Source organism: Hypomesus transpacificus, chromosome 17 (genome assembly GCF_021917145.1).
Source record: "Hypomesus transpacificus isolate Combined female chromosome 17, fHypTra1, whole genome shotgun sequence".
In the NCBI taxonomy this organism is placed as follows: domain Eukaryota; kingdom Metazoa; phylum Chordata; class Actinopteri; order Osmeriformes; family Osmeridae; genus Hypomesus; species Hypomesus transpacificus.
In genome coordinates, this window is record NC_061076.1 from 16,305,420 (window position 1) to 16,331,269 (window position 25,850).

At 43.1% G+C, this 25,850-nt stretch overlaps 1 protein-coding gene across 2 annotated transcripts in view; it reads left to right on the plus strand.

Annotated features, from left to right (window-relative positions):
• The first annotated feature begins 589 nt into the window (after positions 1-589).
• igf2bp1 (insulin-like growth factor 2 mRNA binding protein 1) overlaps positions 590-25,850 on the plus strand; it is a 43,144-nt gene continuing 17,883 nt past the window's right edge. Inside the window, exons 1-2 of one of the 2 annotated variants that reach the window (XM_047038434.1) lie at positions 590-1,228; positions 2,523-2,583. In XM_047038434.1, the coding sequence (XP_046894390.1) occupies positions 1,054-1,228; positions 2,523-2,583 (236 nt within the window). In that variant the 5' untranslated portion in view covers positions 590-1,053. The remainder of the gene's footprint in view (positions 1,229-2,522; positions 2,584-25,850) is intronic. The other variant, XM_047038435.1, reaches the window with a different exon arrangement.

A 25,850-nucleotide genomic window follows, 5' to 3' on the forward strand; every position in this document is an offset into this window, starting at 1 on the left:
TGAACCGTTTGTTTCAGCAGTTGAGACGGACTTGAAGTTCACCACATAGGTTAGGTCATTTATGTAACACCATCCCGTTGACCAAATTCTTTAACACACACAATGCATATTCATAGAAAGGGGAGGGTATCATTGGGCGGGGTGAACGGTCATGCACTTAATGAATACAGTATGTCCGACAACTGTTGTCTATTGGGCGAAAAGCTAATAGCCTAATACCATATTTGCTAGGACAATCCGCGGTAGATTAACGGGCCTGGACTGTTGTGAACGACCCCCCCCCCCCCCCTCCAAAAAAAACATGCACATATGAAATCCTATAGATTATGTCTTGAAGGAAATTTGTCTTCATGATGACTGATCTAAGGCACACAAGAAACACACTCGCGCATGTGTGGGCTACGTATTTCATGAAGCCCCTATACGCACGCGGCACGCTGTACTGTACAGCGCACAGCACGGAGAGGCTCGTCTCGCGCACAGCACACTCATCTGGTGAACAACTCTGCGAGGAGGGGCCGGCCCTTTCTCTTGCTACTCCAACGTACCACGTGGTTTCCTCTTTGCAAACAAAAAAAATTTGTGAATTCCGAGTCGGTTTAGAGGCGGTGCCATCGCGAGGCAGAAGGGATCTGTGACAGAGCAGGGTACAACTCGAGGTTGAGGGGCACAGAGGAAAAAGGTTCTCCCGATCCCGCCATACTTACCACTATTCCACCACACAGCCATCATCAAATTAACTCCAACTGATCCATCTCAACAGTGGTGAGGTACATTTGCCTGGGTTGCTGCATTCAAGCTTTTTCCACTTCTGTGTTGGACTTAATCAGACTACGTTTTTTTTTGCCATCACTTTTGACGTTTAGCCATTTTTTTTTCTTTTATTAGAACTTTCAGAAATACATTTCATTTACTGCCGTAGGACATCTGCAAGTGTTCCGAACCTGTGATCGTCCTGGGCAGATAGAGATTTCTGTAATTGTTGCTTAATACAAAAGAAAAAGTTTTTGTGCTGATTTTTTCGTTTCAACTAGCGGACTATACATTTTCATCATGAACAAGCTATACATTGGAAATCTGAATGAAAACGTGACTGCAGAGGATTTGGTTAAAACCTTTGATGACAACAAAATTCCATACTCTGGGCAGTTTCTCATGAAAACTGGCTACGCGTTTGTGGATTGTCCGGACGACCAATGGGCCATGAAAGCTATTGAAACCTTTTCTGGTAAGTAATTGAACGTGCAGAACGAGCAACGTCTTACCTTTTATGTTATTACGTTCGGTTCTGGAGGCCACCTAGGCACCATTGCGCGGGGACATGTCCACTTCCTCCTCATCATAGTCCCAGTTTCATTGTGTACACTTTCTAGGGACGGCTCGGTTCAATGACAGCCAACTAGAAATGTATTTTATTTGATCCATACAGTCAGTCGACAGCTTTATCAAGTGCTTTAGCTTACGCCTAACAGCAATATACTCAACTTTTGCAGTGGAGGGGACTCCCATGTAGAGACCCCATTTAATGCTACCTCAACTGTTGGTGCCTATACATCTAAATACTGCATTTTGGTGATCTGCATAAATGAAAAAGAAAGGTTCAATTTGTATCCTAATGTTTCAGACAGATGCCTGTGTATTTTAGCCTAATGTGCACACGCTTCTATTGTACTTGCCGAAGCCATGCACTGTAGTGCCTTGCATGACTAGGTTCTGTGTAGGCTACAGCTATAGAATCGAATAGCACCCCTCCCCCTTTTGGCTAGCTGACCACTATGGCCAATATAAAATGCCTTTCTATGGGTAGTACACATCAAAACCAATGTCTCACGTAAACAAGTGGATGATTTGATTTGCCCACTGAAGTTTATGCATGGCCTAAATACATGCCCATTTATTTCTAAAAGCATAACTGCACTGATTTCATACTGTGCATTTTCATGATTTTCTACACGTATAACATGTGATGCGTGTAGTATACTGCGCGAAGGTCGCCATGCTGCTTATATGTAAAGCCTGAAATAGATCACTAAGAACTTGAGGGCAAGAAAATGTGTAACTTCAGCTGTTTATGTTTGACAATGCACACTCCAATGAACGACACTGTAAAGTTACACGTTTCAATCAAACGTTTGATTTTCTCACAAGTTAGTGGTCCGATTTTAGCCTGGAAATTGATGTTAGCTAGAAAAATAATGAAACGAGTAGCTTGTTAGTTTATTGACTGGAATTGTTGAATTCGTTTTTTTTGGGGGGGGCCTAGTGTGTCACTTCTTGCTCTTCGTTTTTCATTGACATCTCTCTACCTATTAGTTGTGTTGATTATCTCTTTTAGCTTACATTTGATATGAACACGTATAATTAAAAACAATTCAAAAAGGCTTGTACGAAGGCTAAACCATAAATAGCTTAGAATAAAAATGTTCAGAAAGGAGAAGGGCTATTGTTTTCCACACCATGCGTGGACTAATGAGCAGGTTTTCATGGCCTCATCGTTTTCAACATAAACATTTATTTTTCAGGTAAAGTGGAGCTGCATGGAAAACGTATCGAGGTCGAACACTCTGTCCCTAAGAAGCTAAGGTATTTAACGCTACCCTTCCCCCAATAAGAATTCAATTGTTGCATCTCGTAATGTATGACTTCAGTTTTCTGAAAAGAAGACATTTTGTAATTCAAGTTGCAACGTGCACCTATAGCTCTTGTGTTGAGCTGTAAATCTAGTGAATCCTTAAATGTTGAAGCATGTATTGTATGTCATACTGGACTATGAAGCTTGTATAGCGTAGTCATTGTAGTAGTTTGTGCCAAGGCCTGCATACGTTCGTTGCGTTAACAACTCTTCCAATTCTTATCTTGGACATTCATTCATTCAGACCTTTGTGACGAAAGGTTGCAACGTTTTCGTAATACAGCAAATGTCTATTGAGCTTTCCAACGTCCTGCCAGAGGCCTACAAGTGTCCTACAAAGCAATAGGCTTTTCTGTGTAGGCTACTGAAGTGTAGCCTACTGCTGTAGATGTACCTTATTTATTTATATATATATATAGGTCTCGTTAAAATTTGAACATATTTTTGGCTCCTTGCTTTCTGAGCATGGTGATATTGTCGTTTGCAAATGTGAAATTGAATATCAATGACGTGGGCTACGTATAGGCTGCTAGCTTCTTTAAATGGAGGTTGACGAACGTATAGTATAGATTCTAGTGTCACCGTAGGGTAGGCCTACAGCCCTGGCTGCTCTTGAATTTCGCAATTCTCTCTCTGATCTGAAACCTGAGTTAAGCAAAATCTTTAGGCAATTGAACACAATGTCTTAAAATTTGTAGACAATATTTATTTTTTGACCGAAGCTTTTGACTTGAAGGTTTTTACTCTCAAAATAGGGTTAGAGCTACGCAAAGGCCTTTCTAGGAAATGTTCTTGCATTTCGGAGAGCTGAATTGTCAAGACAGAGCAGTTGAGGCTATAATTGAACCTTGGGTCAATTGGGTATGATATAAAAGAGGTCTATCTTGTATTTGGTTTGGAGACCTTTTAAACATACCACAGCCTATTGCAGTGATTAGTAATGGATATAATCTTTCCTTATTTTAAAATCAATTTATTGAAGCCGGCATGTTAAAGAAAATCAGGCATGGGCACTTGGAATTAAAAGCTGAAACAAAATGGTGACTTTGCGCGCCCCTCCCTCTTTCGCAGTTGACCTCGTTTAAAATGCAATAATACAGCATTCTTCTAGTTAAAACATCAATCATTGGCCACGACCTTTCAATTACAGTTATAACCTAGCCTATGCAGTTGGCAAAGTAAAACAAACATTTTTTTAACTATATAGATTCATTAAACACGTGTTCAGGAGTAGCCTATATCATTCATATAAAATAAATAAGTATACCTGTTTTAGAGTCGTTTTTCACCTTCATGTCACATTCGATATTCCATGGTTAATTTTTTTCTAACATTAAACATGTTCAATCATTGTACACCTTTTTAATTGCTCCAAATACACATTACGAAAAAAGGCCCTAGTTGTTGTATGCGCTCTGCGAAAGAGGGGTTGCATTCATCAAGTTCAATGGCATTTCTCGTTAGTTATGGTCTATGGACATATTGCAAATCCAAATCAATTAATGCTCATAATTAAGCTGTTACATTGATTTGGGATAGGTTTAACAACCATGATTCGGTTTATGTAAAACATAACAACTCAATAGTTGTGTAGTAAGTGAGAAAGTCCTGCTGACGACCTACATAGCGTGTAAGAATTAAGAATACAAACGTGAATAATACTTTCCATAATATATTTCATTGTTGCTCGAGAGCTGTGCCTTGGCTGGAACACAACACGTGGTCGGCCCTACATAGAGAAGTCATCCAACGTCACTCGACTGGGGAAGAAATGGCGAGCCTCTAGAAGGGCAGGCTATTTTTTCAGTGTTTTACTCACCGTTTAAGAACGGTCGCCTCACAGTGAGACGAAACTTCCTGCCCCAGTATCTTTCCATTACCGATCAGGCAAAACCATATTGCAAGCTTTAGGATTTTAGGTTCAAAGTTAACGTTTCAGTCAACAACCTATGACCAACACAAAATGGCCGTGGATACATCCTGATCGCAGTAAGAGTTCAGTCCATTGTGCATTTATATACAGAAATAAAGCTTTATATTAGTTTAATGGTTGTAATCAATAATAGTCATTTAGATTTCTCTGGTTGTCATTAGAGATTTGAAGGGCAATACATTTTTTTTGAAAAAATTAGCCAAAATGTGTGCCTCGTCCTAGGCCGGTGTAAACGAAATTACATGCCCAGTATTTGGACATCGTTGTTTTTTATTTGAAGCCGAGACTTAGAGTTTCACGAAAATAGTTTATTAAAAAGTAGTAAATTATTAAGGTATCAGAAAACGGTTCAAAGTTTTTAACTCCTGCACCTCACAGCTTTGAGGCCTCCATATAACAGCTTGCCATTTTATTCCCTTTTTACTTGTTTGTGTTAATTTAACCTATTCTGGCTCCGTTATTACACATCCACGTGAATTGTGTTGATAAGCAATGCTAGCTAGCTGTGGATTATGATGACTAATGTATTAAAATGTACGTGGATGTTTCATTTGCAGTTAATTGATGAATTGAAATGAGCAGTTTCCAATTTAAGTCATTTTCTGTATAAGTGTATATGCTACTGTGTGTTTCTTAGTGTATTATGGACTATACAGTGTATATGCTACTGTGTGTTTCTTAGTGTGTTATGGACTGTACAGTGTATGAAAAAGTAGTAAGACGTCAGGAGGCCTGTGGGGGGAAAAAAAGAATAGAATTCGGGGAATCCATGTTTGTGTGTGTGTGAGGGGGGGGGAGAGGGACAGACAGTGTGTGAGAGTGGGGGAGAGAGGTGGGATGGTGAAAGGGGAAGGTCCTTCAGAGGGAGTCCGACTGTGCCCCCCCCCCCCCCCCCCCCTCCCCCTTCGTGCTAACCCTTCCTGCCTTCTTACATAACATACAGTGCAAAGGAGAAATGTATGTACTACAGGGGGGTGGGGTGTAGACTCTTGGAAAGATTGGCGTTGTCACGGACAGTGAAAAGGCTCTGAATGTGCTCTTGTGACTCCTCAAAGATTGTGTCTGATGCCTCCTGGCAGCAAAAGGCGTGTTGCTTTTGGAAGAAAAGTGTGTGCATTGTTGTGCTTCGAGAAGCATGGGTCCTCACCGGAGAATACGCATTCAACTGTCGGACCAAAAATGCATCGGTGCGACGTTGTTCGGCACCGGATATTTCTGAAGGGTTTGTCCAAGTTCAGTGGAGCCACAAAGGGTACGAGAGCAGAGCAGTGAGGAATGTTAGCATGCAGTGAGAGCCTAACGTTTGGGCCTCTGGGTACTTCTAAAACAGAGCTTTAAACTAACGCCACCTCCTTAACGCCACCTCCTTAACGCCACCTCCTTAACGCCACCTCCTTAACGCCACCTCCTTAACGCCACCTCCTTAACGCCACCTCCTTAACGCCACCACCTTAACGCCACCTCCTTAACGCCACCTCCTTAACGCCAGGTGTTTGAAAGGAGCCTTCGTCCATCATATATATCTATTTTTTTTAAATGACCAAATGTACAACACTGCCTCCAGAGAAGCTACGCAATGGAGGTCTGACGGGTTGTGTCTGTTGTGACAGAGCAGTAGTGGTGGCCCGGATTTATACCTGTTGACGCCACATCTGTGTTTAGGTGGCATCTTGTTTGCAGGGCGGTGCAAGCAGGGCGGTGGTAGCTGGGCGGTGTTAGCAGGGTGGTGGAGAAAGTCTTCCCTCTGCACCTCCCAGGAACGTTCGGTACAATAATTGTTTGTTTTGTAAAACCGTTCTGTAATGACCTCCTCTTATCTCCCATTTACCATTGTCATTCCCTCGCTGTTGCTCTCTTCAAATGAAACTGCCCTCGGGTTATGCTGTCATCTTATGTAACACAGTTTCCAGATTTGGGTCTGGGTTCTTTTTCTTCGTTCTCGGAACGGTTCGACCAAACGCAGTGCATGCCGCAGGAGTGTGGAGAAAAGGACAGGAATGGTTTGAAGTGAATTGGTTGTGTGGTTCTGACTTGCAACCCCACCCTCCCCCACCTCCCTCTCAAAAAAAAATACAAAATTCCAAGATGATTCACATAAACGTTAGTAACGCGTTTCCCATCAAGCGAAATAGAAAACCTCGAAACCTCACCCAGTGCTATCTGTTTGGTTCCTGAGTCACAAATGCAGTCCAACGAGTTTTGTGTGCCATCTTTGAAAATAACTTCCTGCGTTGTAACTGCTCGACAGCACTGTTGAGAGACTGATTTGAAAGCCCTGGATCTGATTGTGTCAAACCATTCTCTGTTGGGTAAACATGGGTGGTATAGAATAGCTGTCAGAGGCAGAGAGAAGGGTACAGCATGCTGGCTGTTCCTTCCCCTCACAATTGTTGTACTACCAAAGGCAAGGGGAGGGCGGGGGAGGGGGCGGAGGGAGAGAGGGGGTGCGACCAATCAGCTGGCTGGAGCACCTGTGTGCCGTTTCGAGAGGCGGTTGACGCTGCAGCACGCGAGAAGTCGCCCGTCTTCTCCTCGCTCGCTCTTCTCTCTGTCTCTTTCCTCTCCCTCGCTTTTCCTCTCTCCTCTCTCTGTCTCTCTTTCCTTTCCCTTGTTCTCTCTCCTCTTCCTCGCTCTCTCTCTCTCCCTTTCCTTGTCTCGCTCGTTTCCTCCGCTGGCTCTTTCTCCTCTCTTTCCCCTGCTTTCCCTCTCACTTGTTTCACTCTTGATGGCTTTCTCTCTCACATTTGCTCTGTCTCTCTCTCTGTCTCTCTCTCTCTTTTGCACCCAACCGTTCGCACGCTCACTGCGGGGAGGAGGGGGAGGAGGAGGAGGGGGTGGTGGTTTATGTTCTGGGTAAGATGACGTCAAGCACACGTCACGCTGCACACGGCTATCAGAAAGGGGGATATCAGAGTCCGGGGGATCACAGGAGTCACCAAACGGCATGCCCACGTGCTCGTTCGGTCACCTGCCGCCGTTTCCTCCCATGTGGAGGTCCGGGAGGAGGAAGAGCGCGGAGGGAGGGATGGATGGCAGGCAGGGGCGCCCGGATTGGAAGCAGCTCCTCGCAGGCTCGTCGAGGGGAGACGACGGGAGACGTGGGGGGTTGTGGCTCGGTGGAGAAGCAGGAAGACGGAAGGAGAGGAGTGGTCTGTTGTTGTTGTTGTAGGAAGATCTGAAATAGATACTCAAGAGAGTATGAGAAAGATGGGAAAGAGAGGGGAGAGGGGAGAGGGAGGGGAGAGAAGCAGGGAAGGCAGCTTTTCCTTGAGAAAGGTGGTCCACGTTAAGGTGGATAGTCGTGTTAAATGTGTGCCGTCTCTTTAAGAACCCCCCCCATCCCCTTTGCGAGAGGGCCGTCTTCCCCCTCTCTCTGGTTCGAACCATCTGTCCTGCTAATACAGGGGCTCGGTCGCTCTCAGCCCCGTGCTAGCCAGTTGACTAGCCACGACCGCCACCAAATCCTGTCCCTGTGCCCACACGCTGACGCACAAACACACACACACACACACACACACTAGAGAAGGCTCACACACACACCAGCCATGGCCACTGGGCAACAAGCAGAGGGAACTGCAACATGTCCCACCTGGAAGAGGACAAGGGTGGAGAGGGAGGGAGAGGGAGGGAGAGGGAGGGAGAGGGAGGGAGAGGGAGGTGGGAAGTGTGAGGGGGGGAGGGGTGGCAAGGCTCTGGTATGCTATTGAATGAGTCAACCTATATGGAGGTGGGGGGGGGGGGGGGGGGGGGGAGAGATCTGCAATCGACACACGATCAAATGGATTCCTCTGTCTGTGTGTCTGTGTCGGGGGTGTACCTAGCAGCACGTAAACGTGAACCCCTTCCCCACTTACGAACACACACAGACCACGCTTGTGTGGAGAAGCTACTGTAACCCTACTGTCGAGCACTTGAGGAATTGTGACTCGGAAACAAAGATCGGGGGGGGGGGGCAGGGTAGACTAGTGCCTATGTGGACGGAAGGCGGAAGGGGCCCCCTCCATCTTGAAGCTTTCCTCGAAGTGTGTGTGTGTGTGGATGCTCACATTCATGCGTGTGTGTGTGTGTGTGTGCGCGCAAGGCAGTGTGTTTCATCCACTTCCACCCCAGTGTTTCCAGGACAAGTCACCCAGGAGCGTCTCTGAGGACCGGCTTGCCCAGGAGATCCTCGCCCTCCTGGGGAGAGCGTCTCAGGCGAGGGAGAGAGATCCTGGTTCCTCTGAACTTTGCTCTCTGGCTGGCGTTCTGTTATTGTTAGCTGTGATTCATTAGGAATTGTATTTGTTCCCATCACCAGGCGTGGTAGGGACTGTCTTTTGATTTTTAAAGACATTTTGTCAGAAGAGATCAAGAGAGAGAGATCAAGCCTTTCCCATGTTTTCATGCAAGACTCAGTGCATTGTGTCACTGAATTAGTTATATCAGTAGGATCTGACCTGGCTGGGGAGAGGTTGTGAGGATGTTGAGTTGTGAATGACAACCTGTGTTAAATCGAAAATGTGATGTAACCAGTACAGTCTCCTTTCGTGCAGAGAAGGTATTTTCAGGAAAGAAGTATCTTCACTGTCGTTACTGAATACCTATTTTATCTGCCCCTATGTCAGCCATGCCTGCTGTTGTTTACCTATGACACTGTTCCTTGAAAACGGTGCTTCTCTCGAAGAGGAATTTGTTTGTCTTGGGGGGGGGGGGGGGGCTCGCGCCCCTTGTCCTATGACCTCTGACCCCCTCTGTGTGCCTTGTGAACCAACCTATCAGGAGAGGCGCCACATCAGTTGGGAGAATCCTGCAGGAAAATGCTGAATCTAGCACGCTCGGGCTGTTTGAAGTGTAGATTGTATCGTGGCTGAAAGCCGCTTTGTCCCATTTTAGATACTGGGTGCTGCCTCCCTTCTCTTTTGCTTTCCATGAAGGGCATTTCTGTTTCTCTTGTAATACATTTGAAACAGACTGGCGCACTTGCGTGTGCTGCATTTGAGCTTTGGAAGACTGTGCTCCACAGAGCTTTGAACACCATAATGACATGGAAGCGGACAAAGTTGTTATGTTGTTACATTTTATCAGGGTCGTCAGCTGTAAGTTGAACTCTTCGAGTTCGGGCACGTAGCCTTCAAACATCCAGCAAGTGCATTAGGAGATTGAGAAGTTTCATCTCGAGTCAGTGCGGAGGCCATCCAAGGCGTTTGTGATCCTTTGGTCCTGCCTTTCTGCCTCGGGTCCTGCCTTCGTGCCTCGGGTCCTGCCTTCGTGCCTCGGGTCCTGCTTTCGTGCCTCGGGTCCTGCCTTCTTGCCTCGGGTCAGAAAATCTACGCCTCCATTTAGCTGTAGTCTTCTCTTGCCTTTTCTATTAAACTTAGACGGTTTTGTTCTCTGTGATTCCTTTTGATATAGTTGTAATTAATATGGAGCAGGCGTTGAGAAGAAGGACATAAATCTATTTAGGTTTTAAAGGCGTATACTGTGCATAGTTGTAAATCTCTAGTTTCGGAACACACTGTGGAGGACGTTTTAATGAAGTTAAATTTAGGTTTCAGCAGCAGGTGTAAAGAGCAGTGAAGATGCTATATTAAGCGTCTCTTCGTGATATTAAAATGTCTGTAATGAGGCAGAAAGACCGAAAATGACAACTTTTGACTTTGTCTTAGACATGCTCTTGTTTTTTAGACATAACCTTTTCATTTTCAGGCTCCAGTGCCCAGATGTTGTGTTAACAACCACAATTCAGCTGAACCACTCAAATATCAGTCCATACTTGCAGATTTTCTTAGTCTGTCCTGCACAATATGTGCCAAAGTGAACGCTCTTTAAGACGGAACACTTGACACGTAATGGCCTCGCAAACCTGCACCATCCTGCGTGACGTGGGCGGACATTTTGTGCCAGATTTCATACTTCCTGTCCCGTCCACCAATGAGAAGAGAGGAAGGCACCAGGCCATGTTGCTGCTGCGGTGCTGCGGGTGATGTGGCCCGTGTGTTGCTGTTCCTCAGCGCCGCGACAGGGCCACCACTTTGGGTTTGTCACCAGACGACCTCGGAGCAGAGAACATGTGTGTCTGGAGTCCATGACGGCTCTAGTGGCCGAGCCCCACCACTGTCGACTGCCCGCTCGCTGCTCACCTGCCCACATGGGCGTGTTTCAATCTTTCCAGTCAGAATGGCTAGTTCATCCTACAGCCTTCTCCTTTCCGCAGTCTTACCAATTACTTGGAAGAAAAGCAGAAAGGCACTAACACATATTTTACACGCTTGGGTGGAGATGTGTGAGTGTAGCTTCAAACGAACGGAATATAGCCCATTCCTGCGCCTTTCTCTCTCTCTTTTTCTTTTTTTCACTATATATATTTTTTAACCTTGTTCAGATGTCTTCAGCGTCAAAATCCCCTTTTCATCATCTGATTTCACTGTGCTGATCCTCCCGAAACAAACAGCAGCCGACAAGGAAGGTTTGTGGACTCTGGTGTAGCCTAGCGAGAGGAAGGGGCTGCGATACCGTGTCAGTGAGCGTCAGGGCACATGCAGCAGATTAACGACGCTCCCAGGATCCTTCAGAAGACGAGCTAGGGGTTGTTGCTGTAGCTCGAAGCAGAACGTCCACATCACGCTGGCTTTCTGGTTTGTCCTGCCGATTGACAGACTGTTAACAGCATTTTTAGGATTCCTCCGTCAGGAGGAAACCTATTGTTATTGTTAGTTTTATTATTATTATTATTCTTGTTCCATGGAAGTCAATGGCAGCCCCTAGAACCCTTCGACAACTTTTTGTGAAATTTTGCACACTCATTAAGGACAGTTGATTCTATACCTACACCAAGTTTCATGTCTCCCATTAGACCACTCCAGCGCCACCAACGGGTCAAAGTTGGACTTGTGTTTACACACGCAACTTTTGAACCGTATGACCGATTTTCAAAAATGAGGCACCATTGGATTCCCTGGATCAAGCCGAGTTCAACGCACCCCATGGCGTCAATTTCCGGTTATATAGATTTTCCGCTATTTCCGGTTTTATGAAAAACCTTTGAAAGCCTACTCCTCCTACAATTTTTGTCATATCTTCTTCAAAGTTACCAGAGATGATCTTCAGACCAAGTCTCACAAAAGTTATCGAAAAGAATTTTGATCCTCACAACCGTTTGTCCGGTACAGCCAATCAAATTCATCAGAAAAGCCGCCAAACAGGATGTGAAGTCATGTCTCAGCAAATCTTTGAGATATCAACACGAAACTTGGTATATCGATGGAAGACACTACAACATGTTACCGTGTGCAAAGGCAACTTCATATCTCCAAAAAAGATTGATATAAAGCAAATTGAACTTATCGCTAACGCTAAAATAATGCTTTACACATCAGCCAGTCAAAAACTAATACTCTGATTCAATCACAAGTTCATATGAAGACTCTTGAGAATGTTTATAACACAAATCTGTGAAAAAGTTGACTGTAAGATCAAAGGTCGATTTTTGGTGAATATTTGAAACATGCTTGCTTGGCTAATTTCTAGCCAAATTTCCAATGAATGTCTCCCCTCCTCCTGCCCGCGCGTGCTCCACATCCTCACACCCTCAGCCTTAACTTACACACGCGCGGGCTTGGCAAGACGCACACGCAACATTTCAGGAGAGTGTGGGCTGACCAAGCCCCCACTCATTCCTTAGTTTCTAGCAAAGGCCTTGTGGATCTTGTAATCTTGGATCTCTTAACAAAAGCTGATCTTTTTGGTATTGCATTTCCGATTTTGTATGCAATGGTAAAAAGTTATACAAATCCTGAAACATTGATATATATATATATATATATATGTATTTATATATATATATAAATCTTTATTTCAGACGCCAAGTTCCACATAAAATAACAGACACAGAGCTATAAAAAAGAGAGTAAAACAAAAACATAAAACACAGATAATACAGTGCATAAAAAGTATGAAGACTTTTGTGCCAATGTAGTCTTAAGTTCCAAGTAATCGATAGCAGCTCTTTAGAGGGTTGACCAGAGCCTCTACTATTCAGTTTTCAGACTTGTCCAGTCGACACATTAAACCATACATCAGTTGTCTCAGGAGTGCCTTACAGGTTGGTTTGTGCTTAGACAGAAACAACTGACCAGCACTATGCCACCTAGGCACATTAAGTAGCAATCTAAAAGCATCATTGAAACCATACATCAGTTGTCTCAGGATTGCCTTACAGGTTGGTACGTGCTTAGACACAAACAACTGACTAGCACTATGCCACCTTGGCACATTAAGTAGCAATCTAAAAGCATCATTGTAGGCTACTTTCAGTATCTGTATACTCCTTTTCCTGTACATAGACCACAAATGAGCAGTGTACAATGGTGTTATGTAGGTTCTAAACAGGGAACATTTAACTGAATCTGAGCACATAGAAAACGTCCTTAATAACATACTGGCCTGAGAATATATTTGACAGCGCTGTTGATACATATCGTTGTCATCTGTCCAATCATCAGAAATGACATGGCCCAGATATTTTATTTCCTCACAAACACCAAGGGGACTGCCAGATAAATAAAAGGTAGGGAAGGTTAATTTCCTGTCCTGATTACTTCTGACTATCATTATGTGGCTTTTCTTTGCATTATATTTTATATCATGATCTAAGCCATACTGAGAGCACACCCATAGCATCTGTTGCAACAGGCTGAGTGGAACCAGATCATTTGCGTACATCAGATGATTGACAATAGATTCACCAACAAGACAGCCTGTATTTGTCTTAATCAGCTGGCTTGATAAGTCGTCCAAATCCATATTAAACAAAAAGGGAAATCAAATTCCTCCTTGTCGAACTCCGTTACCAACATGGAAAGGAGCTGATACAACATTGTCCCATTTAACATGAAAAGTTTGATTGGCATACCAGAACACCAAAATCCTCACAAGAGGTTTAGGGACACCTCTCGCTATTAGCTTCATAAACAGTTTTTCATGACAAATTCGATCGAAAGCTTTGTAAGCATCAATAAAGCATAAAAATACAGATGAATTAAGACTTGTGTACCTGAGACAATCTCCTTCAGAGCATAGATACAGAGATCAGTACCATGTTTTCTTTTAAAACCAAACTGATTTTCTGCAGTCAGAATATACATTTCCAATTTCAATCAAATAATTCTCTCAAACACTTTAGACAAGATACTGGCCAATGCAATGGGTCGATAGTTGTGTAGCCCGGGTGGTAAACATTTCTGTTGAAACAATCCTATTACATAAATATAAAAGTTTGAATACATAATACTTAAGTTCATAGTTTAATAAATAGACTTTAAGGTCTGAGAGTATGATTTTGATTTGATGAGAAATGCATATTGTTCATGTTTTACTGAATACAGCATTTGGAAATGTATATCTGTTGTTTAAAAAACGCATGTTAAAATGTACCGGTTACAAATATGAAGAGAGTAAGATGAATGTTTTGTGAATCTATGTTGTTGCTTTAATTTTGATTATGATGTTAAGCCAATCCGGTTTGAGGTCAAAGGGCAGGGTAACACGGGAAGTTGGGGTAGATGAGGTTGGAGTAGAAAAAGACAGAGCGAGCGGAGGAGTTGGAGGGAGAAGAAAATTGTAGCGTACGGTAAAATACCAAGAGTGAAGATTTTATATTATCATTAGTGGTGTTATGTTTATATTGTTGGGTGAATATCTCAACCAACAACAATAACCCAGAAAGAGGAGTTTGGCTGTTGGCGGTTTTGGATTAAGCACGGGCTTTGCCGCCAGACTAGCGACAGCGAGTGCCAGGTTGGAGCCGGTGGAGGTCGGGATTGTCGTCGTCCTCAGTCTTCTTCCTGAGTTGGTTCGTCTCGTAAATCCACGAGAGTATTTGGTCGGTCTCTCCTTCACCTGCTGCCGCCCTTCTGCCGCAGTGCGTGTGCTACCGCACTGCTGATCCGAGGTACCAGCTCCTTGTTATTTTGTGCCATCCTGGCGAAACAGCCATTTTGTTTACGGCTACAACGCACACGAGCTACACTCAGGCCTGCACCGTAGAACTGTACTGAATTAAGGTATTCGTGTAGTTAGCATTGCCGGCTAGTTTGTATTGTGTGTCCATGTGCATTACGATGTCATGTAAATGTTGAACCAATAACTGAAGAACTGATTTTTTGTCTGAAGTAAATCTTTCCTGTTTTTGTTTAACAGTTGGTTGTATTGTTTTTTTCATATGTTAAATTGGTTTAAGTTAGTAACAATTACTAACGAACTCAGGTTAGCCACCTCTCATTACAAATCCACCAAACTAGAGAGGCGCTACAGTTGTCTATGCTGTTCAGTTTACCAGCCTTATCTTTAACAACAGGCACTAACAGTACTGACATAATAGAGTTCGGTAGAACACCATGAACCATAATTCCAGTGAGACACATGGCTAGAAATGGACTGAGTCTATAACTGGCATTTTTTAGATGCTCTGCAGAAATGGAATCCATACCACAAGCTTTGTTGTTGTCTAGCATGTGGATGGCATCATAAATATCTACTGATCTAACTATCAAGTCTGCAGAGATACCTTTATATTGATTATCAATTCTCACTGTGTTACTTTGAACACAATTAAATAGTTTACTGTAGTGCTCATGCCATAGATCAGCAATCTTCTCTGGACAACTAACCCCTTTGATATCAGAAGGGAGGGGAGTTCTGTTATTATTTATGATCTTGACCTCCTTCCAGAAGTCAGTAAGATTGTTATTCTGCATCTTTCTGGCCAGCGAGTCTGCTCTCATTGTGTTTTCATTTCTCTTAATGAAACGAGTGCATATTTAAATCTAGCATTTGTGAGGTTTTTGTTATCAAGCAGCACTCTCTGTCTGGGTCTGCCTGCCTCTGACCAGACTCTAAAGGCTTCTCTAGCAGCAGCATGTTGCTCAGACACAAACTCATTCCAGACAGGCCGTGCGTTAGGGACCTTACTCTTGTGATTAATAAAAGGTTCACTGGAAGCATAAAGACATTTGACAATATCATCATACATGGCACAGAGCTTCCCTAGAAAATGCAACATCACTATGTAAGCTGTCAGTTAATAGAGAATATCTGTGCATAACCTCTTTGGTCAATTTTGACCAGTCCAGTTTTTTTGGGGGGCCAGCAACAAGGGTACACTCTCAACATTTAGCAGCATAGCAACTGGTATGTGATCAGTGGTGGCCAGCCCATAACACATCTCTATACTTTCCAGTGAGTCATGAGCATCGGCTGTGGTTACAATATGGTCTAGCCAGGAAGTTGTGTGCCACGTTTCACTTATATAGGTAAAACTTGTATCAGGCAATAACGCTTTATATAATTAATTTAGTTTCATTACAGAACTGCTGCAGATGTTGTGCGAATAAACACTTATCTGACATGTCAGCATTAAAATCACCCATGACAGACACAACATGAACTATTGTCCTCTATGAAGGACTGAATAAAAGCTAACCTGTTCTGAAATTCATCCTCATGGTCATAGGATTCATATGGTGTGTACACATTTACAATAGTAAATTTATTTTCATTGTGATTAAACTCCAACCCAATAGCCCAGTCAACGTTAAGCCACACCACCTTTACCGTTGGGTCATATTTTATGTTCCACAGTATAGCTACACCACCAGCTATCCTCCCACAAACCATTCTCATGCTGAGATCGGTAGTGGACTCTCCAGCACCATGAAAGTTCTTGTGTAGGGAGTTCAATTTGTCCAGATCTTGCTTGGCCATCCAGGTTTCTTGAAGGCAGACAATGTCACTCTCGTCCAATAATGTGTCCACCACCAAACGTCTTGATCTATCAGCAGCAGTATGTCCTACTCGGAGGCCACGAGCGTTGTAGGATACAACCCGCATTAATGATCTACCACGGACCCATCAGGGCAGCTGGCCGGTGTGTCTGTCTCCCCGGTCTCTACATATAGGCCTACATTCATCCCAGCATCATGACTGAGCTGAAGCTCGGTACCCTGAGAACGGGGGGTATGCTCTGGTCAAGCTTTTTTGAAAGTATAGACCAAGGGTAATTACCACACCACAACTGTCCCACCATTACCCATAGGTGGCGCTACATTCCACGCCCTAAAGCACAAAGGCTTTCTGGAATGGATAGGCTAACCAAGCCCCCTCCCTTCACTCCTTGGGTTAAAATATAGGCCCTTGTGGATCTTGATGGTATTATATTTCAGATTTGGTATCCCATTGGTAATTCTGCAGCATAGATTTTTCTATACAGTTCCAATTTGTCAAGAATATACATTTTTCAATAATTCGCAATGTTTGGAGGAATCCGCCATTACTGCTTGCAGTTATATTTGTTTTTGTTCTTGTTTTCCAAACGGTTCATTTGAAGGGTTTCGATTTGACGATTTCTGAAATTGATGTTTTGTTCGTTTCAAATCCGAGTCAAAATGGGACGTACGTTGAATTGATTTCAGATGTAGCTTGAATCCTAAAGGATGGGTTTATAGCTTGAATCTCAAAGATTGAGTTTGCAGCATTGCTGTAATTTATTGATATTATTTCTTAAATGTCCCCACAGATTTAAACTGATATTGTGGTTGTGTAGTGTATTAAGTGTAACTGTAATAATGAACACAACTATTTTTTACTGTATGAAATTATAAACTTTTTTTGAATGACTAAAGCCACCAGCTGACTCAGTAATTGACCAGCAGATTATATCTATTGTATTTAGATCCAAAAGATTTAATTTAGCTTTATTGGAACCTAAATTAGAAGCTCTAATACAATGCCTATTTGAAATGTTGTACTTTCGGGTAGACATAGTCAAAGTGGAGATTGGAGGCGTATTGATGAAGCATTAGCTACTGGTTGTCCTTACTTTCTAACCAGTTTCACCATTTCAACCCACCCCTCTGCATTCTGTTGTCTTTCACAACTCTATTTCTATTTTTAATTGATCTGGTTTTCTCTCTCGCTTTCTCCCTCTTGCTCCCCTCTCTCGCTCTCTCTCTCTCTCTCTCTCTCTCTCTCTCTCTCTATCTCACTATCTCTCTCCCCTTTCTCTCCTTCTCTGACTCTGAAACAGTTAAAATGGAGTCTGCAGGTCACATGTTTGCCAAACAGGCATGTGCTGGTATGGCCATGCTATCCCCCTGCATACACTCTCTAACGGAGCCTTCTCTGCCCCCTCCCCCAGCCCCCGAGTGGGCCATACTTCCCTCACACACACACACACACACACACACACACACACACACACTCCATCATACCCCTTTGAGTGTGTGTGTGTGTGTGTGCCACCTCACACACAACATGGAGGTGTGTGAGGAGGAGATCCATCCCTAGGATGGTTTGTTAAGCCAGTGGGCACAATCTTCCGAATTAATAGTTTCTGAGGCTATTTCAAGATGTTAGTGCAAACAGTTATTTTCGAATATGACAGATCTCAGCATACTGAACAGGGGGGTGGGGTGTGTGGAGGGGGTGGAACAGGGGGGTGGGGTGTGTGGAGGGGGTGGAACAGGGGGGTGGGGTGTGTGGAGGGGGCGGGGTGTGTGAAGAGGGTGGAACGTGGTCTTGTGAGATAATGGTTGGGCATGTTGTTGGGCGTCTTGAGTTTTGGAAGGGTTATTCAAATGATCATTGTGTCGGAAAGAGGAAGTAGGGCAGGTTTCGTCGTCACGGTCACAACTGTCCGTTTCCTGTATGACCGTGAAGGATTGATGTCTGTCAGATTTTTTTAATTGACATTTGTATTATTTCCATTCGTATCTGAGGAGTTGCCTTGTACTTGTACTTGTGTAATGACAATAAAGTTGAATCTAATCCAATCTCAGGAGTTAAAATCAACTGAAACATTGACCGTTGGTTGATGTTAGCTGCTGAATGTAAGATGAAGGTTTCAATTCAAATGATCAAAATATGATCATGAAGTTTACTGGGAATGAAAGTGGCTTCTGTCTATTTTTTTGATTCACTTAACAATCACTGCATTGTACTTAGTCTTTATGGAAATTCACTCAAAACCACACAATGCATTCATTAATTTCAATTCTTTTTTTGCTGATAATCCAAGTTTTTGGGTGCATAATTCCTTTTTAGATAAGGAATGTAAAACATTAGGTCCCCTGCCTACAGTCAAATCGGTTTCCCCTCGTCACGTTTGTACTCCACTGTTGCACCAACGTAAACACCCCCTCCACAAGGTAGGCAAACTTCTGTTGTGATACGAGACTTTTGAAACTCCATTCTGAGGCTCCTCACCCACAGTGTGGGGCCGGAGCCTTGGCTTTCAGGGCTGCTTTTGAAGCTGCACACGTGTGGAAGGAAACAGAGGGAGGAGGAGGGGGGGGGGCTGTGGCCAGGAGGGTGGGGCTGTTCTCAGAGCGACCCCCACGTTATGGCCCTTCTATAGAACCTCGGGCTCATTGATTCAAAACAAAGTCAGGACTGACGTCATCCCTTGAGGGAGGAACCACCGCGCCCCCTTCGCCTCACCGCCCCCCATCTTGTTTTTGTAACAGAAGACCAAGAAGCTCAAACAGTCCCTGTCGCGTCTGAGGCTGGAGTTGATTGTTGTGTTTGTAGGTAAATCAAGAGTGCAGAAATGCATTCTCTGTCATTCTGGAGGGGGGGGGGTAGTATTTTTTAGGCTATAAACTGATTCTGTTTTGAAATCAGATTAGTTATCTGTAACTGGTGAGTGTTGAGTTTATTGTAGTTAATGATTATCCGAGGTAGATTATACTTTTAAATGATCCACTTGGTTCAAGGTCCTTACAAATACAAAAGGAATATAGGACACAGAGATGTCACCTATACCAAATCATTATTTAACAAGTGAACAAGTACAAAAGTGTTTCTTTGCATATAAAGGCAATAGTAATTCAGTAACAGTTTAATTAATTATCCCTGCTTATGTCATACAATTTTATGGTTAATGAGATCAGATTACTCAAATTGGCTTTATTTATATTCTAAAATGTAAATAAAACTGAACATTATTTTTCATACACTTAGTTTTTTCATTTAAGTTTACATACACATTTGAAAATAATAACATTTCCATCAAATATTATAGTTAATCTTTATTTCAAATAGTGCTATGGTTGATTTTCAAGCAATTTGAAGATTTTGGCATACCTTTTTATTTTATTTAGGTCACATATGGAACTATTTTCTTGTAATACAGTAAAACAAAGAATTGTTTAAACTAACAATTTAGTTCAATATAGGATGTTAAGCTTATGCTGAAAGAATGATATCACGTTCATTAGCCTATTCCTAGACAACTTTTTCCTCAGGGTTGAGATCAAAAATGTTAAATGTTTTAATAAAGTTTTTGTGTTATTCATTCATTTTACAAAGATAACTATTTGTGTTTTGTTAATTTAGTTTAGAAATGATTCACATTCAGATTCTACGGTGGCCCTGAAGTGCAAATGACACCCCCTAATATAAGTACATCCCCCAAATGAAAATACTCCCCCCCAATACGAGTCAACTCCCCCCAAATCGGAGTACTTGTTCACCTCCCCCCCACTCAACAACGCGCTCCCCCACATGGAAAACGACATTACATTAACTCAAAAACACATTACATTAACTCTGAACGGAAAGGGTAGGTACTACAATTTAGCGCTGATTGGATGCAGTAGGCTAACTAACAAGAAATTAGAAATTGTTCGACAGAAGTACAAAATGCAATAGCCTGATAGAGTTACGTGCACCAGGACATTTATTTGGGTATCAAAGCATGTAGCATAGGCTACGTATGCAAAAGCATAAATTGTGTGTTAAACGTAAACATCGATAGCCAAACAACTAGTCCACGTAACTCTGTCATTATCATGAAATTAATCGTTTTGATTGGAAGGAAAGAGGAAACATTAATGTTTACAATTCAGAGTCAATACACTACTCTTTATTTTAATCAGGGTCATTCCTATGAAACAATCTTAGATCTGCTGTTAACGTTTCACAATATAAGTAGCCTATGCGCACGCTAAAAACGCAGTTGAAGGAAGCAGGACTTTTCAGAAGAAAAAACTAATAGTCCACTACAGAAGAATGAAATGACAGAGTGACGTGGACCAGGATAGTTGTTTGGCTATCGATTTTTACATTTAAGACGAAATACTTTTGCGTAAGTAGCCACTATTTGCTACATTCTTCGATAGCCAAACAAATGTTGTGGTGCACGTAACTCTGCCAGGCTATTGCATTTTGTACTTCTGTCGATCAATTTCATATTTCTTGTTAGTTAGCCTACTGCATCCAATCAGCGCTAAAGTGTAGTACCTACCCTTTCCGTTCAGAGTTAATGTAATGTGTTTTTGAGTTAATGTAATGTTGTTTTCCATTTGGGGGAGCGCGTTTTTGTTTTGGGGGGAGGTGACTCATATTGGGGGGGAGTGTTTTCATTTGGGGGATGTACTCATATTAGGGGGTGTGGTTTGCACTTCAGGGCCACCGTAAGATTCGGCCTGTGAGTTTGACGCAGAGGTCGTAGTGCACGTTTGAAACTAATTATTTATTCTAAAAGTCCTGCGGTTTTACCTGATTAATGATCATTTCAGCTCTATTAACCTTTGTTGAAATGTAAATAATTGAATTGTTTGAAAACAATTCTGGTTGTGAAAAGGGTAGCGTAGTGAATTAGATTTAGAATTGTTCTAGTAAAAGTGGTTTGCATGCAAGCACTCATATTAGGGGGTGTGGTTTGCACTTCAAGGCCACCGTAAGATTCGGCCTGTCAGTTTGACACAGAGGTCGTAGTGCACGTTTGAAACGAATTATTTATTCTAAAAGTCCTGCGGTTTTACCTGATTAATGATCATTTCAGCTCTATTAACCTTTGTTGAAATGTAAATAATTGAATTGTTTGAAAACAATTCTGGTTGTGAAAAGGGTAGCGTACTGGATTAGATTTAGAATTGTTCTAGTAAAAGTGGTTTGCATGCAAGCTTGATTTTAAATGATTGTTTTAACAATGCGTGGCCCAAAACCTAATTGTTCAAACATTTCAATTTTCTTCAAAGTTTATTCATGCAGCTCACATCAACAAAACTGTATAAACCGTGTTCAGATAACCTAGGTAGGCTTCTTGTGTAGCAGTGTGAGATAGCTCTAGCTACATCAGAAGTGAGCCTACGCCACGTCCATGCTCGGATGTAAACGGACACACATGATCAAAACGTGTGTATGTGGCTTGGCATTTTATTTTAGCAGCATTATGGTATTGGCAGTTGTATCTGAAAATGTGTTCGGGTTAGGGTAGCCCTTTATTAACACATGAACATTCTCAATCTCGGTCCTCAGAGGACGTCAACAGCAAAGGCTACGTCATATTGTTTTTAGGTTTAAACAATTCCATTGTTCGGTGCTCTTGCGCAACACCCCAGTAAAGGGAACAAATCTTCTGTTGCTCTGTATATATTGCGATGTAGGCAACAGCACGGCACTATTCTAAGTAAAGGGCATATGTAGGTAAATGTGCCTCTATCCGTTTTCACTGCAACGAGAGCGAGAGAGAGAGAGGGGGGGGGGGGAACGCACTGTGCTTCAGGCATGCATCCATGGCATAGGCCCACATTCGATCCTAGCACATACCCTCTCCGCTCTACCCTATCGCTCTCTCCCTTTCCTCGCACACCCTCCCCTTCCTTTCTTCAGTAGGTGGGCGGTGCAGCTCGGCAGAGAACCGCCTCCGCCACGATGCTGTAGTAGTACTCTGGAGTCGTTTACTGACTTTATGAATGAAGGCAGGGTTTCCTCCGAACAGCAACTCCGGCAGCTGCGGTTTTGGGGGGAGGTGTGTCCAGGATAGCCACCGAGTGGACACAGGGAAGCGACACGGAGATAAATTCGATCCGTCTTGCATTTGGCAAAATTGTAGAAACCCTAACCCTATGTATAGAGGACTGTAGATGTTAGCTTAATTTGCTATAATGTGCATTTGCGTTGTCAGCTGTTAAACTGCACTGTGGTCGCACAATCAACCTTTTGTCTAACCACATTCGTGATACAATCAGCTGTGTAGTAAGAATCAACCCCCCCCCCCCCCCCCCAAACATCATAATGATGCGTGGTATACACAATATGCAGAGAGATGGGGTAGACTGTTGCATTAAGTTTATTGTAGTCAGGTAATGACGCATAATGTGCATCCACGCCGATGTTTTCTGGTTTGTTCTGGTATAAACTGCCCTCTGTGTTTCATCGTGGTAATTGGGCGTTGTCAGAGAAAGATGGCTGCCTACTTGCTCTCTCACATGGTGGAGAGCCTTAGGGTTGTGTTATTTGCTGTGAGCGAACCCCAAAATCCGGCTTTATGAACCTCCTCTAGTACAAGGAGCTTACATTAGCCATACACGTAGACCCATGTGTTTACTGACAAGCATGTTGTGGTAAGAAAATAAGAGGTAATGTAGGCTATTTTGTTTTTCTCCTGCAACACATTCGTCACGAAAACGAACGTAGTCTACATTAGCCCATCTGTAAATGTGCTCTCCACCACGTCTCCCTCCCCATGCGTCGCTCTGTGTGTGGAAAATGGTAAATAGGTATTGTTGAGTTCAGATAAATATAGTTAACTAGTAATACTAGTTTAATAAATAACTAGGTTTAATAACCTTGGTAATACCAATGACGAACCCAACACGTTAGCGTGGTCATATTTGACCATTCCTGTATCGTGGTGAAGGCTTCTCATTACACTTCACACTAAACCAATGTATCTAGATGAAGGAATAGGGATGTATGTTAAAGATAATTTAAAATAGGGGCCTAGCCGTTTCTAACGCCTGTCAATTTGTGGCTTGTGGTTTTCAAGAGGCTCTGTTGATTTGAGTGACAGGTTATTGTGCTAATGAGGAGATTACTCAGCTCGCATTCGGCTTGACTACTCTGCAGTTTGTTATTGAACCTCAAAAGAGGATGTCAGTGATCTCGTGTTGCTCAGTAGAAACGAAAACCTATCAAACGACTACAGCAATACACAAGTCAATAATAAAAATAACCTACAATATTCCTGGCTACTTGTAGAAAACACGTAGGCCTATATAATGTCTTTGGTACTTGGACGAGTTTGGTTTTCGATGTATAGGCTATAACTACTTGAAAATGCAACAGTAGGCATATTTCGTAAAGAAAATTAAGTATCAATACATTTAGGCCTATATGTAAACACTGAGCATTTTTACGTAGTAGCCAACATCTACAATGAAAGGTGACCGAAGATTGAAACTGTCTTCTTAAATCTAAAACGTTTCTTAACTTTCAGACCTCCGTTATCTGTTCAGAAAGATTTGGGGTAATTTCATGCTGTAGCCTATTATTAACCAACCTGATTAAACTGATTCGTACCCAAGTATAACAAAACAGCGTAATACAGCCAAAGTTAATAAACTGTTACTGTTTAAAAGCAATACATTTGCGCAATCATGGCATTTTGGGCCACAGTTGAGTTGACTAGGCTATTCCTCTCAAACGCCGCCCATATCATGCAGACCATAGACTGCACAAAATGGCGTTCACTGGAGAGGCATGACAGGAGAAGATTCAAAGAGCTTCATTATGGGAAAGGCTGCACTGTAGAGTCAGGCTGTTGGGGGGGGGGGGGGGGGGGGGGGGGGCGGGGGCGTGCATGGTCTGTTCGAAATAACTGGGCTTTAATAAACTTGGGTGTGTTGACTTTTAAGAACTATAGGCCCACGCCATGTAGATAGTGTTGCATGCGGGATAACTTCAGTGTTGGCCATTATCAATAAAGCTCGCGCACTGATGATGTACAGCTCATGTGCGTACACAATACAATCATGTTCCTGCATTGCTCTGAACATTGAATTATTAAGAATTTATATATTTGAGTGTTTGAAAAAAAAAAAAAAGAAGAAGACAACTATTGGAAGTTGCACGAGACTGCACACATCACGTAGATTGCATTCGCTGTTGCTGCGCACAACAAAATGGAAACCGTTCAGGCTGCCATCTTCTCGTTGCGCGTGGATCACGGTGGAGCTAAGCGTCAACTTTGACCCAGAGTGGATGCCTGTCCCTCGCCCCACTTCAACAGGGGCTCCAGAGTTGTTGTTGTGCGTCATGTTAAGGTTCCTCTTTCTATAGCACCCACCCAGCTGAAACGACCATCCCAGCTTTTAGGCAGAGTCGTGCAGGCCATGGCGGACGAACATTGTTGACTGCTGCAGTGAAAAACGAACTTGTTTAGGCTGTGCACCGCAGCCTTCACCAAGCACCACGTGCTTGTGTGCATTTACCATGGAATTATACGTGAATTGTGGAACTGGTTTGGCAATATCACGAGAGTAATGGGAACAATGTAAACTGGAATAACGACAAATCAGCTGCCATTAAATTCCACAGTTAAAGTAGTTCTGTCGTTCTCACGCAAGCTAGTTCAGGTGTTGAGATGTTAATTAATCGCTTTCGATACTACTATTATAAGTTACTTAGGCACTCATTTAAACATATATTTCCTTTTGATACGTCCAAAACGACCATATACACATTCTTTGTGGAAATACAAAATGTTTAAATGACCTTTTTGCTCATATACGTGGCCTCATGAAATCAGTGAAAATGAGCAGTTGGCGAGATGATTGAGCAGTTGGTGTGATTGCATAGTGAGATGGTGCCCCCCCCCCTCCTGCAAGCCTGTTTTGAAGTGAGGTACAGCCCATCCCCCCGCCGGGTAATGCCGCTGGCCCTTTTGAACAGTCACATTGTGTGCTGCCCCTCACCCCTGGCCCGGCCTGCCCTCCAGCCCTCCCCACCCCCCCCAAACTGGAGCATTCCCCACCCTCCTCGGGGTCAGAGGTCGCTCTGAAAGGCGGAGGTCTCTGCTCCATCGGGCTGGGATGACGGGAAAGCTTGGTTTCTCTCCGGCTTGAAATCCTGGGATTTGGAGAGTGGGAGAATGAGGGCGGGGTTAATGTGATACATCTGAGAAAATGAAGGAAGGTCATAATACTAGAGAAATATAATAGTGAGAAACAATTACAATGGAGAGGGAGAGAGAGGGACAGGAGAGAATTTGGAAGTATGTTCTTGAGGTAATTATACAGAAGTGTGTGTGTGTGGGGGGGGGGGGGGGGGTTACATATCCTGACTAATGTGAGATGAGATCCTACAAGTTTGTGTAGCTTGCCTTGTGTTCGAGTACCTACGGGGTCTTTGAGAGAGGGAGAGAGAGAGAATATAGAATTAGAGTAAAAATGGAAAGAAGTGTGTGTGTGTGTGTGTGTAGTGTGTTGTAGGCTGTGGCACCTTGACAGTTAGGCCTCTGCCATC